The sequence below is a fragment of the Micropterus salmoides genome, unplaced genomic scaffold, assembly GCF_014851395.1.
Source record: "Micropterus salmoides isolate LMB-PRFRI ecotype aquatic unplaced genomic scaffold, ASM1485139v1 Ms_hic_scaffold_5, whole genome shotgun sequence".
Classification (NCBI taxonomy): Eukaryota; Metazoa; Chordata; class Actinopteri; order Centrarchiformes; family Centrarchidae; genus Micropterus; species Micropterus salmoides.
The window spans coordinates 26607583-26626876 of NW_024044237.1; the positions used below are offsets into that span (position 1 = coordinate 26607583).

General features: G+C 38.4%; 3 protein-coding genes across 3 annotated transcripts; 2 read left to right on the plus strand and 1 right to left on the minus strand.

Annotated features, from left to right (window-relative positions):
• Nucleotides 1–494: 494 nt before the first annotated feature.
• On the plus strand, nt 495–5129 carry LOC119888891 (carcinoembryonic antigen-related cell adhesion molecule 1-like). Its single transcript, XM_038699676.1, has 6 exons — nt 495–574; nt 763–1107; nt 1218–1562; nt 1855–1989; nt 2193–2257; nt 4611–5129. The coding sequence occupies exons 1-6, from the start codon at nt 499–501 to the stop codon at nt 4758–4760; spliced, it is 1116 nt and encodes a 371-aa protein (XP_038555604.1). The 5' UTR covers nt 495–498; the 3' UTR covers nt 4761–5129.
• A 2876-nt stretch (nt 5130–8005) lies between these two features.
• Nucleotides 8006–10296, minus strand: LOC119888892. The gene is made up of 6 exons (XM_038699677.1): nt 10231–10296; nt 9777–10103; nt 9206–9565; nt 8948–9079; nt 8723–8781; nt 8006–8632 (listed from the first exon to the last, which is right to left on the minus strand). The coding sequence occupies exons 1-6, from the start codon at nt 10271–10273 to the stop codon at nt 8501–8503; spliced, it is 1053 nt and encodes a 350-aa protein (XP_038555605.1). The 5' UTR covers nt 10274–10296; the 3' UTR covers nt 8006–8500.
• A 4963-nt stretch (nt 10297–15259) lies between these two features.
• LOC119888893 lies at nt 15260–18916 on the plus strand. Its single transcript, XM_038699678.1, has 6 exons — nt 15260–15401; nt 15563–15898; nt 16016–16357; nt 16820–16936; nt 17284–17348; nt 18098–18916. The coding sequence occupies exons 1-6, from the start codon at nt 15359–15361 to the stop codon at nt 18239–18241; spliced, it is 1047 nt and encodes a 348-aa protein (XP_038555606.1). The 5' UTR covers nt 15260–15358; the 3' UTR covers nt 18242–18916.
• Nucleotides 18917–19294: the final 378 nt, after the last annotated feature.

Here is a 19294-nt window from a genome sequence, read left to right on the forward strand (position 1 = left end):
AAACATTTGTAACTTCATTATCTACATTCACATTTGCTAACTGAAGGTCTACTTCTTCCCACTTTCCGGTTTCTCAGCATGTTAACAACACCAACTGCTGGCCAGTAGAACTGCATGAAACCTGTGTGTGTGCTAGTAGAACATGATATAGCCTACATCCAAAATGATCAAAATCAAAATATTGCTTCATTTTGCTGTATCTAAATACCCACATACAGTGCGTCAAAAGGACAGTTTTTATGTTGGACTTCCAGTGCATGTGCTTCACAAAACACGAAAGCTGGTTATCACAGAAACAAGAAACAAGTATAATTAAGAATAATAAAAGAAGAATACAAAACCAACTAATCATGCAAATCTCTTATGAAATGAAAATGGATCACAGGTTTGCTAAATGTAGGGGGAAGTTCATTTTCTACATTTCAGCCAATCACCATGATTTCTTCTTTGTAAACCTTGATCACCTTGTGACTAAACCTTCCATTTACGTGGGGAGACATGAGTAGTGCAAGACGAAGGCGCTGTACCACAATGACAAGAAGACTGGCTGCTTTGATTCTTCTAAGTACAATTTGTAAGTACAATTCTTAACTAGTGTGAGAAAAATACTCATGCAAACTATTGTTTTTACTAAACGGTGTGTGAAAAAATATTAATACATATTAGGAAATGCCATGTAATAATATTTAATATCGAAAATGCTTTACACTTTTCATTGACTTTGTCCACTTGTGTTGTCTCTGTTATTGTCACTTTCTACAGACCTGATTCAAACTGCAGAGGTTCCTCGCCAGATCTCTTTGACTGTGGTTGAACTTGGTGACAATTTTACTTTTCGCTGTCTGGTCTCTGAGACGGATGGCAAATACTTTTATTGGTACAAGCAGTCCCTTGGATATATGGTCCAAATGATCGCTGGAGTAATACTTGGCAAAATAACAGTTAGCGATCAATTTAAAGACTCTGGTTTCACAGTAACAAAAGCGGATACTCAGTATTGTCTTACTATCAGAAATGTCAGTAAAAACGATGAAGCAACATACTTCTGTCAAAATGGACAGTCGTATTCACAGACTTTCATTAATGGCATCTTCTTGGCTGTGAATGGTAAAACATATTTATTGTCTGTGCTATGTGAATGATCCCTAAGTTTTCATCTTAAAACGTATTTAGCTTGTAAATTGCTTTTGACGCCTCTTTTTAACTGAATCACACAGATCCTAATCAGCAGAAATCTGTCATGGTGAAACAAAGTCCGGAGACAGCATCAGTCCAACCTAGAGGCTCAGTTACCATCCAGTGTTCACTTCTCTCCAAGAACAAAGGAAACACAGATCAATGTCCAGAGGAACACAGTGTGTACTGGTTCAGAGCTGGATCAGGAGAATCCCATCCAAACATAATTTACAGTCAAAACAACACCAGTGATGAACAGGTGGAAAAGAGCTGTGTCTACAGTCTGTCCAAAACTATACAGAGCCCCTCTGATGCTGGGACGTACTACTGTGCTGTGGTCACATGTGGAGAGATCCTGTTTGGTGAAGGAACAAAAGTGGACACAAGTACGTCTTCAAAATTTTATTAGAATCATATCTGTAACTTCCAAAATGTACTAGATTTTGGAAGATTAGTCTGTTGGTTTCTTTTAAGGTTAAGGGAGACTAGGAGTTGAAAAAAGCATGAAGCCAATACACGCAGTTAACAACTAAATTTAATAATTATATAACTGATATATTCAAGACCTAAACATTTATTATGCTATGCTATTATTATGCTAACTATTGAGGAGGAATTTATTCATTCATAATAATTATTTTACGCGTACATTATTTTTTCCTGATAAATGTCTCTTAGGAAATGTTCCTGATTCAGGATCTGAATTAGCCCGAGTTGTCGTGATGCTAGGAGTGGTGTTGGCCTGCTGTGTGATGGTGATTGTCGTCCTTATTTTCTACATGAATCGAAGGAAAGTTTGTGAACATTGCAAAGGTAGGTTTGCCTTTGAGCTAAGAACCCTTGTTTTGGGCACATCAAAGGAGTAATGTGTTTAACTGTAAAGCCCAAAATGATTAAAGTATGTTGTTTGTTCAAAACAAAATGACAAATCACACTGAGATCACACTGCTATGACAGATGTAGCCTTCATACCAGGGTGTACACACATTGTGGAAGCTTTGTTTTTATTTTAAAAGGAGCAATGAGTGATTCCCATCATCTTGGACATGACAGGTCGACTGTGGATCAATCAAATTATCTGGTAAATATGCAGCATTGGTTTGTCCTATTTGCACTGGCTAAGTGGGTATATTGATCCCTTCTAGGGAACTCGAACTGCGTCGGTGACGACATATGGGAACGCCTCTGGGCGTGGCAGGGCTGAAATCATGAATGAAACTACTCCAATCCTATTGGCATTGCTAGAACGGTATATAAGCACACCGGCACACCGGAGACATTAGCTTTTTTCTATTCAGTAGGCACTCTGGCATGTTCGAGACTACTCGAAAAGCAAGAGTAAGTTTTCTTACCTGGAAGGAGAAGCAGAGGAGATGGCTGGTGAGCGGTTCAGGCAGTGTGTTTTTCCATGCCCGTGCTACATCACGGCTGGGGACACTCATGCCCTGTGTGTTTCCTGTCTGGGGATGCCGCAGCTCTCGAGGGGGCTGCTTGCAGCCATTGCGAGGCCCTGCCCCTGAGGGTGCTGAGGTCCCGTGCGGCTCTCTTTTCCGAAGACGGCCGGATGCGCTCTTCCCGTGGCTCGGGCCCGGCGGTCGCTGAGGCGGCGCGGCGGCTTTGGTCATGGGGCTCCCAGCGCAACATCTCCGAGGGCATCGGGACTGCCGAGGCTTTTTCCCGTTCCTCGTCTGCTGACTCTGCGTCCTCTCTTCCCCGTTTGGGAGTCCTAATTCTGAGGAGATAGACGTGCTTAGCATCATGGAGGATGACTTCCGGGAGCCGGGCCGATGTCATCAGTCTATAGTCTCCCAGCTATGAGAGGCGGGGCAGGAGCCGCGGGCCGGTAGTAACCTCAATGAGCTTTTCTGCAGCGCGAGCACCACCCTTGCGTCGACCCTTTCCATTCTTTCCTGATTTACACAATGAGTTGTGTAAATCATGGAACAGACCAAAAAAAAAAAAAACGGCTAACTGTGTCCCCTTTGCTGGACTACAGCAGCGTGACAGAAACTAAGCAGCATGGCTATGGCCCTCGCTTCATTCCTTCAGACGCTGGCGCTCCCCACCAAGCCGTGTCGGACGACATCCGCTTTGTAAGAGGCTCCTAGGAGGAGCATCATTTCTCTTGGCACATAAATTGCCTGGAAATGTTGCCGGTATTCAGAGCTCTGGACCCAGATTCAGGGAGCAGACCTGCTGTCGCGACAGGGGCTGAGGCCCGGGGAATGGAGACTCCACCCCGAGGTGGTGGAGTGTTTGTGCGAAGGTTCGGCCCAGTAGCCGTGGACCTGTTTGCGTCTCGAGAGAATTCGCAATGTCCGCTCTGGTTCTCCCTCTCGCCCCCAGCCCGCTAGGGCTGGATGCCATGGTGCATACGTGGCCGAGGCTGCGTCTATATGCTCTTCCCCCAGTTGCTCTGCCCCTGGGTGTTCTGGAAGGGGTCCGTCAGGACGGTGTCCCCGTTTTTGGCCAGCCCTAGTGTGGTTCTCGGACATAATATTGCTCCTAGAGGGCCCGCCCTGGCAGGTCCCTCTGAGGAGTGACTCGTTCCAGGGTTCCCACTTGGGACCTGGCAGTGGTTCTCGAGGTGCTGGCTGAGGCCCCCTTCGAACCCCTGGAGTCGGCTGAGGCCAAGCATCTGACCCTTAAGATGGCCTTCTCCTCGCTATACCTCTCTGAGGAGGGTGGGGGATCTCCAGGCACTTTCGGTTTCTCCTCAATGCCTGTAGTTTGCCCCGGGGAGGGTCAGAGCCATCCTGCACCCTTGTCCGGGCTATGTCCCTAAGAACATAAGGACCCAGTCCCCCAAGGCTGGGCTCCCCGCTTCTAAACATACGATCTGAAACTGGATCGTTCAGACTATTTCCCTGGCCTGTCAGGTGCGCGGGTTACCTTCACCTATGGCCGTAAGGGCGCACTCTACTCGAGGCATGGCGGCCTCTAGGGCCCTCCTCATAGGGGCTTCGCTCCAGGATTTGTGTGAGGCAGCTGGCTGGGCCAATCCTCACACTTTCATCCGGTTTTACAGTCTGGACCTTCCTTCTGCACCCGTGCGCTCTCCTCTTAGTCGTGCAGTGGAGGATTGGAGTAGTTTCATTCATGTTCATTCTGATGTTATCAGATCCTCTGATAAAGATACATATAATATTATACTCGTAACATATAAATAATATAATAAACTCACTGTGGAGTATCTGCAACATAATGTATTTTACTATATGATAAAGGGCCAAGAAATTGGCATGTCAAGAAATAAAAATATAATACTGGTGACTAATAAATTAAATAAAAGAAAACTAGATAAGATGTTGAGCACTTATGTTCTAAGTATATATTGTTTTACTTCATCTTGACTTAACAGGTCTTGGTGTTAGAGCCCTAATCTCTGAAACCTTTTTCATCAACACAGCAATATATATTTTTGTTTTTTGCAGGATGTTGAAGAAAAGGAAGTAAAATATTCAGCACTGGATTTCTCCACAAGGAAAATGAAAAGAGGGATGAAGAAGGGAGAGTTATCACAAGAGTGTGCATACTCTGTTGTTAGAGCAGGTTACCACAACCAGCAACACCCCTCTCTATAGGCAGAGCACGGTTGGTGCACTGCTCCTAAAATCTCTACAGACGGCCTCAGCTTAGCTCATGTCAGGGTGTGTTCACATCAGATAGATTCAGCATCAGCTTATCAGGTGCTTTATTAATTCAATGCATGTGTGTCAGTATTTCTGTAAGTACACATGTTGTTAACATGTCTGTAGTTCTGTGTTTGCTTCTGGTGTTAATATACAGTAACTAGAACATCAGCCATTATTACATTTTTAAAAAGTATCTATTGAATGAAATCCATGTTGAAAATAATTTAGATTCTGAAGACGTTTACTTACAATAGATTTATGAACATGTGACTCTAAACAAGATTATTCATAATGATGCAATAAACATATTTTTAAATATCCTCAGTTCTGACTTTCTCTCTCTTAATACCAGTTTCATTACAGGGTACTTACTGGCTGATATTGTACTGAACTAAATAGAAAATTTCCCCTGTTTTGACATTCCAGTGTTGACAGCTATGGTGTAGATCCTTTCATTTTCTCCGCTGCTTTTTTGCACCACTATTAGGGTTCATCATTGTGAAGACAGCAGCAGAATAAACCCATGTGTACTCATCTCTCTGAGTGATTATATGAGATGACAAATTTGACAAAAAATTCAAAGATTCATCCTACCTTTAAAATCCTTACCTGTTGACTTTTCTGACCACCACTATTTTGTTGCAGGGCAACAGCAGCTGGATGTTGAGAAAGAAAATGATATATAGATGACACTAAAAAAGGATGCAGTAGTTTTAATTGTGTTGTAATTTAATAAAAATATATTAGTTACTTCTATTACAGTTGGCACATTCACACTTGCTTTTCTTGATGGTGTAAGTAAGGAAGCCAAGACAGCACACAGCATGAGCCGCTGAGGGTGGGTCTGTTCCTGCCCGTGTACAGGCTTGGGTGATTCACTCACAAAGCCAGCCGACCGGGCTCTTACCAACCGCACTGTAACAGACAAACAGCTGACCAGTACGTCGAATGGGGGCTGTGTGCTCTACAGTGGATGTGAATTCAGTGAGAAGTTTGTCATATGCTGAAAATAAAAGGATGCTGAGGCAGTATGGAGACTTCTATTTATATGTCACACACGTGTTGCCATCCTATTGGTTGGCTATGTGCGTCAGGTCCTGGCAGGAGCTTTCGGTATGTGCACACAACTGCTGTTAACTTCATACTCATATGATGCACCGTTTGAAAGCTAAAAGCCTTGTGATTCGACCAATGCAAACCATATCAAGATACCATCACCACAGCGGGTACAATCAGCGCCTCTGTCAGACCAGCAAGTACAATCAAAATTCAAAATCCAGTCAAAACATTTAGTCAAAAACACATTATTCCATCAATAAATCACCAGGGACTGCTGCAGCATCGTTTCATATTCGTGGCTCGTATGTCATTATAACTGAAATAACTCTGATTTGAATGTAAACATCTACGGTATCTCGTATTGAGATTAGCTGCTGAACTCTGACCTTTCAAGTGACACCGAATTCGACCCAATAGCAGCTCACATGTCCCTTTCACAGCTTTCAATATCCAACGAGAGCCCACGCAGTAAGGAAGGGCCAGCTCTATTATGTCGTGGGTAGGCTGAGCCAATTGCAAACTTGGACTAGGTAAGGCAAGTTTATTTGTATAGCACATTTCAACAACAAGGTAATTCAAAGTGCTTTACATAAAACATAAAAGCAACAGGGAAATATAAAATAAAAAATAAAAAAAAAGTTTAAAAGGAACATAGGGAAATTGAAAAAATACACATTACAATATAATAAAAGTTACAGTGCAGTGTACAATCAGGGCTAAAAGAGTTAAATGGAAAATAAAAACAAGCTGAGGGATTGAACAAACAATTGAGTTACAATTATTTTGAAAAGAGGATAAACAAAGTACACTTAATCTACTCTCTCTAGCTAGTCTGTACTCGGGTCCATAGCAATCTTTGGGTCCACTGAAACTCCAAAAACCATCGGACACTACAGAGAAACTAGTACATGTCTGTCTGCAGGCCACTTTCATCCAGTTATACTCTGGACCCACTTGCGTGTTTACAGGTGGACAGAGGTTCCTACAAATCACTCAGGCGCGAGATTTAAGACAACTTCCTTCACTCTGTTCAATCTCACTCTTATTATCTTTTCACTCAATTACCTACTCATTTCTCACCGTGTAAATATTAAATCAAAAGCAATGTTAAAAAGCTAAAAACAAAGAAAAAAGGTCAGTAAAAGTTACAGTGCAGTGTAAGTTATCAATCTACTAGTTAAAGACAATGGTAACAAGAAAAATCTTAAATATTTAATTAAAATTTTTGTTAAAAAGAAAAGTCTTCAGTCTTAATTTAAAAGAACTGACAGTTTCAGCAGACCTGCACTTATCTGGGAGTTTGTTCCAGATATACGGAGCATAATAACTGAACGCTGCTTCTCCTAGTTTTGACTCTGGGGACAGAAAGCAGACCTGCCCCAGACGACCTGAGAGGTCTGGATGGTTCATAACGAAGCAGAAGATCAGAAATGTATTTTTGCCCTAAACCATTTAGTGCTTTATAAACTAACAGCAGGATTTTGAAATCAATTCTTTGACATACAGGAAGCCAATGTAAAGACCTCAGAACTGGAGTGATGTGATCCACCTTTTTGGTCTTAGTGAGGACTCGACCAGCAGCGTTCTGAATCAGCTGCAGCTGTCTGATGGATTTACAGTTACAGTAGTCAAGTTGACTGAAGATAAATGCATGGATAAGCTTTTCCACGTCTTGCTGAGACATAAGTCCTTTAATCCTTGATATATTCTTCAGGTGATAGTAGGCTGACTTTGGATATGCCTTGAATAGGTGTTTTGAATTAATTTTATAGGAATGGTAAGAGGTTAATAAAAGGTATAAAAAATATTTTGTTGATCTAACTTACTAACAGTCGGGCCAACCAAATAAATACAAACTTCACTCAGAAACTAACTGCATACAAATACTTGCTGAAACTCTCTTGCCCTCACCATCAGTTCTTTATCATTCTCTACAACTCTCAACATTAACATTGACCCTCAACATTGTGACATGTCAAGTAAACTTATATGTAACAATCACAAGATGTTTTATAGGACTCACATTTGCACAAAATTAAATCCAATTACAGTTTTGATTAGCACAATTAATTTGTTTTCTATTTTTTGTGAATCAGACAGTGACAGTGTTCAGTTTTATTTAAAATTTCATTGTTTATTAAGAAAGGAAACCTCACATGTGCACAAAAATACATTTCTTTTAGTAAAATCTTTTTGCATAGATTAGGGTCTTGGGATAAGGTTAACAGCCATAAAACTGCAACAGATGAAAGAAACAGAAATGTAACTATTCTCATGACCAAAAAACAGCGTGTTTACATGCATCACAAACTTGGGGAAAATTTTAATAATAAAATGCACAAAAAATACAGAATTCTGTAGGTTATTACCAAAAACATAACAAAAATGCAGTTATTTTTATGTGTTTTGAATGATATCCTGTGCTGACGTAACTGCACTCAAACAATAGTCTGCAAACAGTTAGGACAAAACATGTAAATGTTTTGCATAAAGCTTAATTAGTTAATCAACAAAACATTATGTTAACAACTTTTTATGTGAAATGCAAATACCAGTGCTGCTAACATAGTATATTTCCCAAGCAATGTGCCACACCATAACATCAATAAGTAAGTTCAGTGTTTGGATTGTTAATCTATCACAAAAGCTCTGACATCCGTGTAGATTGTCTCTTCATTTGCTGTTGCATGCCTTCTTCCTACTTTGCCAGCTTTCCTCTTGGTAAAGATTGCTGTAGAATAAATCAAAGAGTCCTCATTTCTCTGGGGAAATAAAATTGAAAATGCAAATTTAAATACATTTATATGTAAACAGACAAAAAATTGCTGATAACTTTACTATCAACACCTTACCCTCTGACTTTGTTGATCACTACTAGCTGTTGCAGCATTTGTTTGTGAAGTGACAACAGCTGTATTATTTAAAAAATATTAATAAAACATAGTTAAAAATTATGGATTTCACTTTATTGAAGATGAATAAAATTTTGGGTTGAATTACACAGCACAAACGTGAATCAAATGATCTCATGTTTGGGAAACACAGCTTAATAGATTAACATGAGTAATGTCTCTTACCATTACAACAATCACAGGATTTTTTCCAGATGGCATAAACAAGGAAGGCTATAACAATCAGACTTATAGCCAAAGCAGCACACAACAAAAGGACAATTGTATTGTCTTTCTGTGAATCACACGAGCTGACATCTGAAACGTAATGAAAATAAACAAATATTAAAGTTAAGAGATGGTAATTAATAATGTATGCTGCTTGATAAAATTATTTTAAGCAAATGACAATTCCTCCATTATATAGGAATGTTTTGCAGTTACCTTCAATGTCAAGTTTTGATCCATTTCCAAAAATAATCTCCCCACATGCAGTGACAGCACAGTAATAGGTTCCAGATTCAGTAGAGCTGATGTTGGCCCCGAAGAGGCTGTAGACACAACTCTGTGGAGATCGAGCTTCAGGACTCGTCTCACATTCATCACCACTTTTTCTCTGGACATAAATTAAACGGGGATGAGATTCATCTGATCCGACTCTGAACCAATACACACTATCTTCTTCAGGACACGTTTTATTCTCAGAGTCAGAGAGGACTGAACACTGCAGAGTCACTGAGTCTCCTGGGCGGACTGGATCAGACAAAAAGTCTTGAGTGATGGTAGTGATATCATGTTCTGGTCCTGGCAATCAGAAAACACATATATTTACTAATAATGAAAATACATTACAGGCAGGATGCTTAAGTAAATAAAATTAATTCAAATCCATAATTAAGACACATTTCTGTTCACATGAAACAAAATGTAACAACTTATACATATATAATTAAACAATATCATAATAGTTTAACAGAATTTACAGGTCTTTTTTGCGTTTTTTTGTTATTTTTACCTTTAATTCTCAGAAACGTTCCTTTCAAAAAAGTAATATTGAAACGATGTGATTTTAGACAGTAGTAAAATGCCATATCTCTCAGCTTTGTTTTTGTAATATGTAGAAAAAATCTTCCAGGTTCTTTTTTTAAAGTAATGCCAGAAATCCCAGTCACATCATCTTTAAAGCTAAATGCTCTTCCCAAGACTTCAGGCAAGATACCAGCAACAACCTTGACCCAAAAAAAGGTTTCAATGTCCCTAGATGTCTGCAGTGTACATATTAGAGTCACATTTTGTCCAACACCAACAGTCGTTGTGTCAAAGTTCTGATCATCTGTGCATCCTGAAAAATAAACAAAACAGGGATTAACAACAGAGATGCATGTGTATAGCTCTTCTATATTACTTTAAGAATTTGACATTACACTTAAAATATATATAGAACATCGGATGTCTTTACATATACTTACGCCCCACTCTGAGCATCAGAAGTACGTAAAATATGATTGCCATTTTCTGTTCTTTTCATATGAGAGACTGCAGTTAATTTAATTCGTATTATACGATGATTCACCCTAATGTGATCATATGAAAGGGGCGGGAAAAATTTCATAGCAACTGATTGGCCTCTCTTTATGTTGGCGTTTTACTGTACTACCACAGTGGAAATATGTCAACCAAAACTTTCCAACTTAGGCGCATGACACAACACCTCCAGCATATTTTTGTAATCTCATGGTGGTGTTTGGTCTTCATGGTGGGTTTCTAAAACTGATACTTACAGTACAGACAGAAGGTCTTATGGAGGAGATATTGTAAATAAAAGATCTGTTGCGTTTACAATTACTATACTAAGGTGTGCACTAAAGCTTTTTGTTGCAAGATGCAAAATACCAAAGCAATGATTAATTAAAACACAATCAGTGCATGGGAGTCATCAGTATTAAGATTAGGCAACTAAAACACTTGGACACAAAAATACATTTAGATAGGTAGATAGGTAGGTAGGTTTATTGTCACAATATACATTTAAGTAGGTAGGTAGGTTTATTGTTACAATACAACAAGTTATAGAGGGAAATTGACATTTGTTGATCATCCAATCAGGTGTTTCAGACAGATCCTGTCTGATTCTCTTGGTATGTGCTCAGTCAGTCATTGCTCATAAAATAACTTAATGGGGTTGTGAACAAGTGTCTATGGCAAGATGTCTATGGTTTTTGTTGCAGAGATTTCTACTGAAGATAGCATGCTAACCAGCAAGCCCAAGTATGTCCTGGGTTGTAATACCACTTTCTACCTCAAGAGGCAATAGTATAGTATAGCTCAGGGTTGGTACATTACACAAGCTCTCTTAACTTTTTAAGTATAAAAAACAAACATAATAAACTCAAATGCCCAGTCCTAGTTTTGGTGCCCACAAAACACACGAGCAGGAAGAGCACAGCAGACAGAGTTACATTCACAGTACAGTAACTGCTTCATTGCTATTCAGCTGGACAGAAGCCTATACCAACATGCATTATCTGAAAGGCAAAGCACCACATTGTAGGGCTATAACAAAAGGTCATGCACATATGGGAATATTCTAAAAAAAGCCTTTACTTGCAATAAGTATAAATACTGAGGCAATTAACCTAAAATAATCCTGGGTCCAGATATGTACAGTGGTGAACCCTGGCAATCTAATGTTGTGCATTACAAAACCAGAGAACGTGGCAATAACAACTTTGAAGTTAAAATCTTGTCTCTGTTTCCTTTATACATAACACAGAGTTAAATATACAGAAGAACACAGAAGAAGTAACAGCTGTAAAATTTGATATAAAAGCTCTGCTGTGAAAGCTTTTGTGTACTTTGTGTCCTCTCTACTTGTTTACTCTCTTCACTGAGAAGCAACTGATGCATGGAAAGTTAAGCATTGATGTGGCTGGGCTTTCAAAATAAGGTGTGAATTCCTGTTACATTTTAGTCTCAAGAACCAGGGCCTGATCACCGCCAGTGGAGTTATTTCAAATATCACAACAACTTATAGGAGTAGCTAAAGTCTGCATAGAGAGGTTGGGCCACACCAGCTTAGTCACTCTATGTCATGATGGGTTTTCATTGTACTTCTCTGTGGTTTGGTGTTTTTCATCTGTACACTAGTGACTGAGAATTGGGGGAGTGATTTACTTTAACTGGTCTCACGCTGATCTTTGTGGCAAAAGTAGATGTTTGAGGTCATCTGATCTTTACCTGATTATCTGCAAAAAGCACTGGTAGCCTTGTGCAACTGTCCTGTGTGCAGACCAATTGTATCTTGATACAAGGGAACATGTTTTACAACTTTATGTAAATAGACTATGTGGAGCAATGCATGTTTCTCTTAGATGCCTTTTCACATCTCTTAATATTGGCACATGAGCAAAGCACAAATGTTAAACTGAAGAATGATAAAGTTTGAACACAGGCCAAATGTTTTGAATTAAATTCATTCACTGAATAGTATACACAGTAGGCCTATAGAGAAAATATGAATGTGACTACTTGTCCTTTCATCATTTTCATGACGCCAATACTATATTGAAATATGGTGAGTAAGATAACAAATACACAATTTTGCCCTTCACTTGAGAAAAAGCAAAAAAGCAGAGGTTGTAGCTTTGAATCCAGGCTCCAGTCCCATGCAAGTTAAGCCAATTTGAAACCCTAAATGACCTGAGGTGTCATGTGACCTTGAGTGCATCTGTCATTCAAAATGTTTATGATAGGCTCATCAAGTCAGGAATTGAAAAAACTACAGTGAATAATTCATGTGCAGTTTGAATCAGAGCTGAAGAAAAGAGATGTTTAAAAATAAAAAGCACCTATAAAATAATCAAGTTGTCTGTTTAAACTAAAACAAGCTTTCTGAGGCCTCTTGTACCTCTTCCTTCCTTGCAGCTTTAACCTCATTATACATCCTGTTGAAACCTATAGTCAGCATTGTTCTGAATAAACAACCTTGTTGGGTGGTCAAAGGGCGGAGAAATGGCCCATGCCACTGTTGCATGTGGCTTTCAATGTTATTTTCAAGAGAGACATGTAGAATGCCTTTACAAATTGATGTGACACTTTACAAAGATAAAGGAAGTGTTTTGATTGATTTAAGTAGTTTTTGCCAAACAATCTTCTTATAAAGCATATTACTATATATTGTCAAAAGCCAGATTGAATGTACCTGAAGCATACAAAGCTCCTTATGTGCTTCATTTAGCTTGTTGTTGAAAACTAAGTTGTGGTGGACCAATAAATAGTCAACAGCTCACTTTCAAAACCACTGGCTGGCTGTCTGCTGGCACCTCTCTTAATTTCCACATGTGACTCTCAAAAACATAGTGTTAACTATTTATACTCTTATTTCCAAATACTTTGAAAAGCCTCAAGCCCTGTTCCAATTGGAATAGTTTCTCCCTGTGTGTTATGACCTGCGTCATATTGGTTTGGATGTGAGTCTCAATGATGTGTATTTCTGCCTGCTGTTACCCTCCCTACCTTAGGGAGGAGCTGTTTTGTTTGTCTGTGTTACAGATGGTGGACAGCGGATTGGGCTGGAGGATTTGCTGTATGAAGGGACCTGTGTGGAGGCCACACGCTCTCTCCTCCCCTTCCCTACCTCCCCAGCCAGACGGGGCGTTCTGGGGGAAAACCTCCTGGTGTATTATAGCTTACCCTTTGTTGTATTTCACCTATGTGCTGGAAGTTAGCGGTGTGATGTTGGAAAACAGTAGGGGGGAGAGCTGCCAGTTATTTTGAATATTGCTTTCTCCAGGGAGTCAGGTTAAGTATTTGTTCTTTCCTTTTGTATTTTATTTTGTTGTAGGATTAATTATTGGGATGGGAAAAGGTGGTTTTGTTTGTTGTTTTGGCCTAGCTCTCCCTGATGTCTTGGTTTTCTATACCATTTGTGAATAAATCTAACATTAACCGTCAGAATATCCCGTAGCCCTTTGATGATTTATGGGGAGTGGGGAAAAGAGAGGAGACATCATGTTGTACTCAGGCTTCCCCTAGGTTCAGTATTTAAAATCAACTTATAGTATAAGCATAAAATGCATTGTCTCTACTTAACAAGCTGTAAGCCAACACATTTGGGTACAATTAGGCCTACATCATAACAGCATATGTGTTTAGACCAGTTAAATTGACTGTGAATAGTTCAATTTCCATAAATCTTATGAAGATTTTAACTGTGATAACAAAATAGAAGCATAATCATTTATTTGGAGTCATGTTTCACTCTCTTTAGCTCTGGGTATTGGTTGTACCAACTCCCGAGGGAAGAATCTGGCAATTTAGCTGCTAAATGCTCCAGGATGTTCCTCAGCTAGTCGTTAACTATGTCTGCTGTTTGATGTTGTGCAAAGTGGGTTTGTAGATCTTTTTTGCTGACATCAGCTGCCTGCTGTGGTCATAAATGAGGCTATGGGAGGTGTGAGAGTAAACCAAAACAGTAAAGTGAACTATGAGGCTGAGGGGAGCTGCGGATACAGGTTATTATTCTCTGTAGGTTTATCACTATTAGTGACCCTTTTCATACTGTCACATTGTCAAGTGATACATTGTTTAATAAAGATACTAAGATCAATAAAATCTAAAATAAAATTTTTAGTAATGACCACCAGCGGTTCCTTTATGTTCTGGACTTTATTTATTTTTTTACTTTTTATTTATTTATAAATTATGTCTAGTTTTCAGCTTTTATGGAAAAATTACAACATTTTGGTAAAAAACAATTGTTGATCAGAAATGTATCTATTTCATCATTGCATTCAATAGATAGTGACTGAGGATGTGTTTAGCAGCATAGCCCAAAGACTGGAGGCAGCAGAAACAGCTGCACTAGAGGAGGAGGAATAAAACTTTCAATCTATCTCATTAGCTGAGGTTACATAAAAAGCAAAGTGCTTAACTGTCTGTGCAGACAGGACTTCAGAGATGCTGTAATGGATAAACCACCTGCTCAGTCAGCTCACCACTGTAAAACACAGTACCTGTTAATTAAATACATAGATACATTTTGGTATTTGAATAATTACACAGATAACTACACCAACACCTTTTTACAATAGGCCTACACAAACCATTGGACGTAAAAGTAACATCAGAAAAAATGACACTGCCCCTACCGTACTAATGTCAACATGCAATTCTGATCATACATTTATGTCTTTATTCAATAAAGTATATTTTAAATTTAATGTGTGTCACACATCAGTCAGTTTATCACTGCAATTGTCCCATAAATATCCACTGTCTCTGAAGCCTTTGATTTAGTAAACAGTGGGTTCATTGATACTGTTTTAAATTCCTATAGCCCTCGTTTGAAGCATTGGATTTGCATTTGTTTAAATAAAACAACTTTACAAGTTGTAAGAAGGCTTTCAAACCTGTATATACTTTATATCTCGGTTGCATTGCAAATGGAAATATGTGTTTGCTAAATTTAGGGGAAGTACATTTTCTACTTATCAGCCAATCACTATGATTTCCACTTCGTAAACCGTGATCAACTTAACATGAAACCTTCCATTTGGGTCAGACATCAGTTGTGCAAGACAAGGGTGCTATATCACAATGATTGGAAGACTGACTCCTGTGATTCTTCTTTGCACAGTGTGTAAGTGCAATTTGAACTAGTGTGTAAAAAAATATTACTGCACATTATTGTTTATATCAATTATATGTGAAAAAAAAGATAGAAAAGCCCCCTAAATAATTATTTAAAAGTGCAGATATTTTTTTATTGTTTTTCTGTTTTTGTTTGTCTTTTTTTTTCAGCTCTGATTCAACCGGCAGATGTTCCTCGTCCCATCAATATGACTGTGGTTGAAGTTGGTGGAAGTGTTACTATGCAATGTCCAGTTTCTATTGCGGAAATTAAATTCTTTCACTGGTATAAGCAGTCTCTTGGATATATGGTCCAAACTGTTGCTACAGGAGTTTATGGCAACATAAACTGCCTTGGACTATTTAAAAACCCACGTTTCAAAGTCGATGGTCAGTATTTTTTTAGCATCAGAAATGTTACCAAAGAGGATGAAGCAATATACTTCTGTCAAGGTGGAACAGAGTTGTCACAAGATTTTTTGGGTGGATTCTTCTTGGCAGTAAATGGTAAAATATTACTTTCCAGATGTTTTGTCTCTGTCAATAATCACATATCTCGTTAGTCATTCAGATTTTTTAAATTCAGATTGAATTAATTTTCTCGCCTTTTAATTAATCACACAGATAACAATCAGCAGACTGTTTACTTGAAACAAAGTCCGAAGACAGCATCGGTCCAGTTGGGAGGCTCAGTGACTCTCCAGTGTTCACTTCTCTCTCAGAACAAAGGGAACACAGATCAGTGTCCAGGTTCACACAGTGTGTACTGGTTCAGAGCTGGATCAGGAGAATCCCATCCAGGCATCATTTACAGTCATAAGAGCAGGAATGGTGAACAACAGAAAAGGAGCTGTGCCTACAATCTCTCCAAAACTATAAGGAATTCCTCTGATACTGGGACTTACTACTGTGCTGTAGTCACATGTGGAGAGATGCTGTTTGGTGAAGGAACCAAAGTGGACACAAGTATGTATTTACAGTAGTATTTAAATTATAAATTCATATATGTTCATTATGTAGCAGAATATAATAGGTTAAGGGTGATTTGATTATTAGTCTGTTGATTTCTCTGAAGTTTAGAGTTCCTTTTGTGATGAAAACATCAACATCATCTTGTCAAATGTATTCCATTGACTAAGTTTGCCTTTGAGACCTTAAATGTTTTTTTTGACATATGCTGTTTATATATGTTATTCAAGGTTATATAAAAGGTTAAACGCTGAAATTTAAAAGTGTGAAATTGTTAAAAAAATGCATCAGAGGTTGTAGGAAGGAAATCAATAGAAACAGCATGCTATTAACAAAGAAAGTTATTTGTCAAATGTTTGCCCAAAAACACAATAAAAGAACATCAATACTTTTGACTTAAATGTAACATTAAAATACAAATAAGGTATTGAGAGTCTCTGAACATTTTTCTAATTCCAGCACCAGAATTAGACCAGATCAGCCTTGTACTTGGAGTGCTGTTGGCCTGCTGTGTGACTGTAATTGTCGTTCTTATTTTCTACATAAATCGAAGGAGAGTTTGCGAACATTGCAAAGGTAGGTTGATCATCCATGGGTTTTTGTATTCATAATTTATGCTAATAGGATCCAACATTGATTACTGCTACCGACATGTTACGCCATCATATAAAATCATATTTTATAAACTAACTACTCATTTTCATAATCTAATAAGAATTTTGTTAAAGAAAATACAATATTTCCCACAGAGAACAATATCCTGTTTCAACCAAATCAACTGCAAATAATATTTATATTAATGTCAAGATTACATGGTGACATGATTCAGGTCATAAATAAATAAATTTCATGTCTCTCCACCCCTGTATTTTAATGAGATGATGACAAAACTAACAATCTGATTGCTTTGCTTTCATTAACAGGAGCAATGAATGGCACCCATCTTCTTGGACATGACAAGTCAACTGTGGACCAAACAACTGATTTGGTAAATATGCTTTAAATAAATTATGTTCATTAAATTCGACTTAATCATACTGCCAATGTACACAGCATCCTCTCCTCCAGTTCTCTGTGATCACCTGTACTGTAATTTAATGTAGCTGAATTCACGATAGTATAGATACTGAGCTGCAGATAACAGTTCACAATCACAATATCGACAGACAAAACAAACAAAAGTACACATTGATGACAACAGCTATATACTGACATAAAATAAGTGTCAACAGAGGTGTTGAAGTAGTAAAAGGTTGTCATATTCAAAGCCAATAAGCATATGTTTCCGCATATAAATCACTTGCAAAATTGCATTTATGCTGTAAAACATGTAAAATGTTGGCAAACAACTCTCAACTAAATTATAATTGTGGTTGCAGCCGGAACACAACGCAGCCTTATGCTATGTAAATTTGTTGTAACATTTTTTCTTTATGAGATCCTCTCAACAGGACACACAGATAGTATTATAATCAAATTGTGCAGGAAAATTATAATAATCTAACTGTTGAGTAGCTAAAAAACAATATTTGTTGCTAAATTTAAACAGATAAATGCAGAAAAAAGTTGTGAGGTATAACTATAATACTTACTGAAACATCATACATTTATTAAAAAATATTACAATTATGTTTTAAATTACATAAGAGTAAGTGTATTAAGCTCACTGTAAAGTCACTGTAAAATGGTCTTGATGTTATAGCCCTAATCTCCATAATATTTCGCATTATTATGCAGGATGGTGAAGCAGTGAACTATGCAGCACTGGATTTCTCCACAAGGAAACTGAAAAGAGGGAGAAAAAAGGGAGATTTGCCACAAGAGTGTGTGTACTCTGTTGTTAGAACAGATTACCACAATCAACAACACCCCTACCTATAGGCAGAGCACGGCCTTTGCGCTCCACACTGGATCTTGATGTAACTGGTGAGAAAAAGAGAGAGTGACCGAGCAAGAAAAGAGTACATATAGGATTGGCTTTTACACTTTGGCTTGAGCAAAAAAAATACTGAAAGGACAGATGCCAAGCCTTTATGCTGTTGGACTAGTAAATAATGTTAGATGGCTTGTTATGTCTTGTGTTGTAGTACTTGCTTGATGTTTGGCTGTGTTATCAAAGTTGTTGACCTGCTACTTTTTGATCACACATAATGAAATCATAACGGGCGTGTAAGTGAATTGTGCTTTTAAACTTGTGACACCATAACGCAACAAATACCAATTATTGCATAATTTTGCTTCAAAACGTACATTTATATTGTCTTCTCACATGATTGCTGATGGGCAAAGCAAGGCTTTGTGAAACATTGAAACGTTCAAAGCAATAATGTCAGAATTGTGTCGAGGATTCGAAACACTTCGAAACACTTCGATCTCTATCTACTGGTCACTTTTGATATTGACATTGAAACAATGACTGACCAGCCAACTCTAAACGTCTTATCAATACATGACCAGCAGGATTTCGGAGAAATCACCACACAACAAACACACAAACGCATTCAGATTGTCAGAGATGGCAGATGGGGATTGCAATAAAAGTGTGTTTAAATAAAACACATTTGTGTGTTGTTTCATAAGTAGGCCTAATCAGTCATTTAGTTGATGCTTTTATCCAAAGCAACTTACAATTACTATATAAAGGCTGTAGGAGGTACTATATAAAGGCTGTAGGAGGCGCCTCTGGAGCAACTAGGGGCTTTTACATTGGTGGATGTGTCACAGTGGGAATCGAAGCCGGGTCTCTCTCACCAAAGGAATGCGTCTTATCCGCTACACCATTGCCACACCGTATTCATATTTTAGAAACAGAATACTTTATTGATCCCCGAAGGGAAATTCGTTGTTACAGAGCAATTTAGCGCAATGCAAAAAAGGAGTGGAAAGAATAGTTGAAGCTGAAGTGAGTAGAGAATATAATAAAGTATACAAGTG

Excerpts from the sequence above, each read along its gene's own strand:
- LOC119888891 (XM_038699676.1), top strand. The coding sequence starts at position 499 with ATGAGTAGTGCAAGACGAAGGCGCTGTACCACAATGACAAGAAGACTG. Across the intron at positions 1,990-2,192 it reads AGTTTGTGAACATTGCAAAG|GAGCAATGAGTGATTCCCAT; the intron begins GTAGGTTTGCCT and ends TTATTTTAAAAG. Across the intron at positions 2,258-4,610 it reads TGGATCAATCAAATTATCTG|GATGTTGAAGAAAAGGAAGT; the intron begins GTAAATATGCAG and ends TGTTTTTTGCAG.
- LOC119888892 (XM_038699677.1), bottom strand. The coding sequence starts at position 10,273 with ATGGCAATCATATTTTACGTACTTCTGATGCTCAGAGTGGGGC. Across the intron at positions 10,104-10,230 it reads TCTGATGCTCAGAGTGGGGC|GATGCACAGATGATCAGAAC; the intron begins GTAAGTATATGT and ends TTTATTTTTCAG. Across the intron at positions 9,566-9,776 it reads AACGTTTCTGAGAATTAAAG|GACCAGAACATGATATCACT; the intron begins GTAAAAATAACA and ends TCTGATTGCCAG.
- LOC119888893 (XM_038699678.1), top strand. The coding sequence starts at position 15,359 with ATGATTGGAAGACTGACTCCTGTGATTCTTCTTTGCACAGTGT. Across the intron at positions 15,402-15,562 it reads GATTCTTCTTTGCACAGTGT|CTCTGATTCAACCGGCAGAT; the intron begins GTAAGTGCAATT and ends TTTTTTTTTCAG. Across the intron at positions 16,937-17,283 it reads AGTTTGCGAACATTGCAAAG|GAGCAATGAATGGCACCCAT; the intron begins GTAGGTTGATCA and ends TTTCATTAACAG.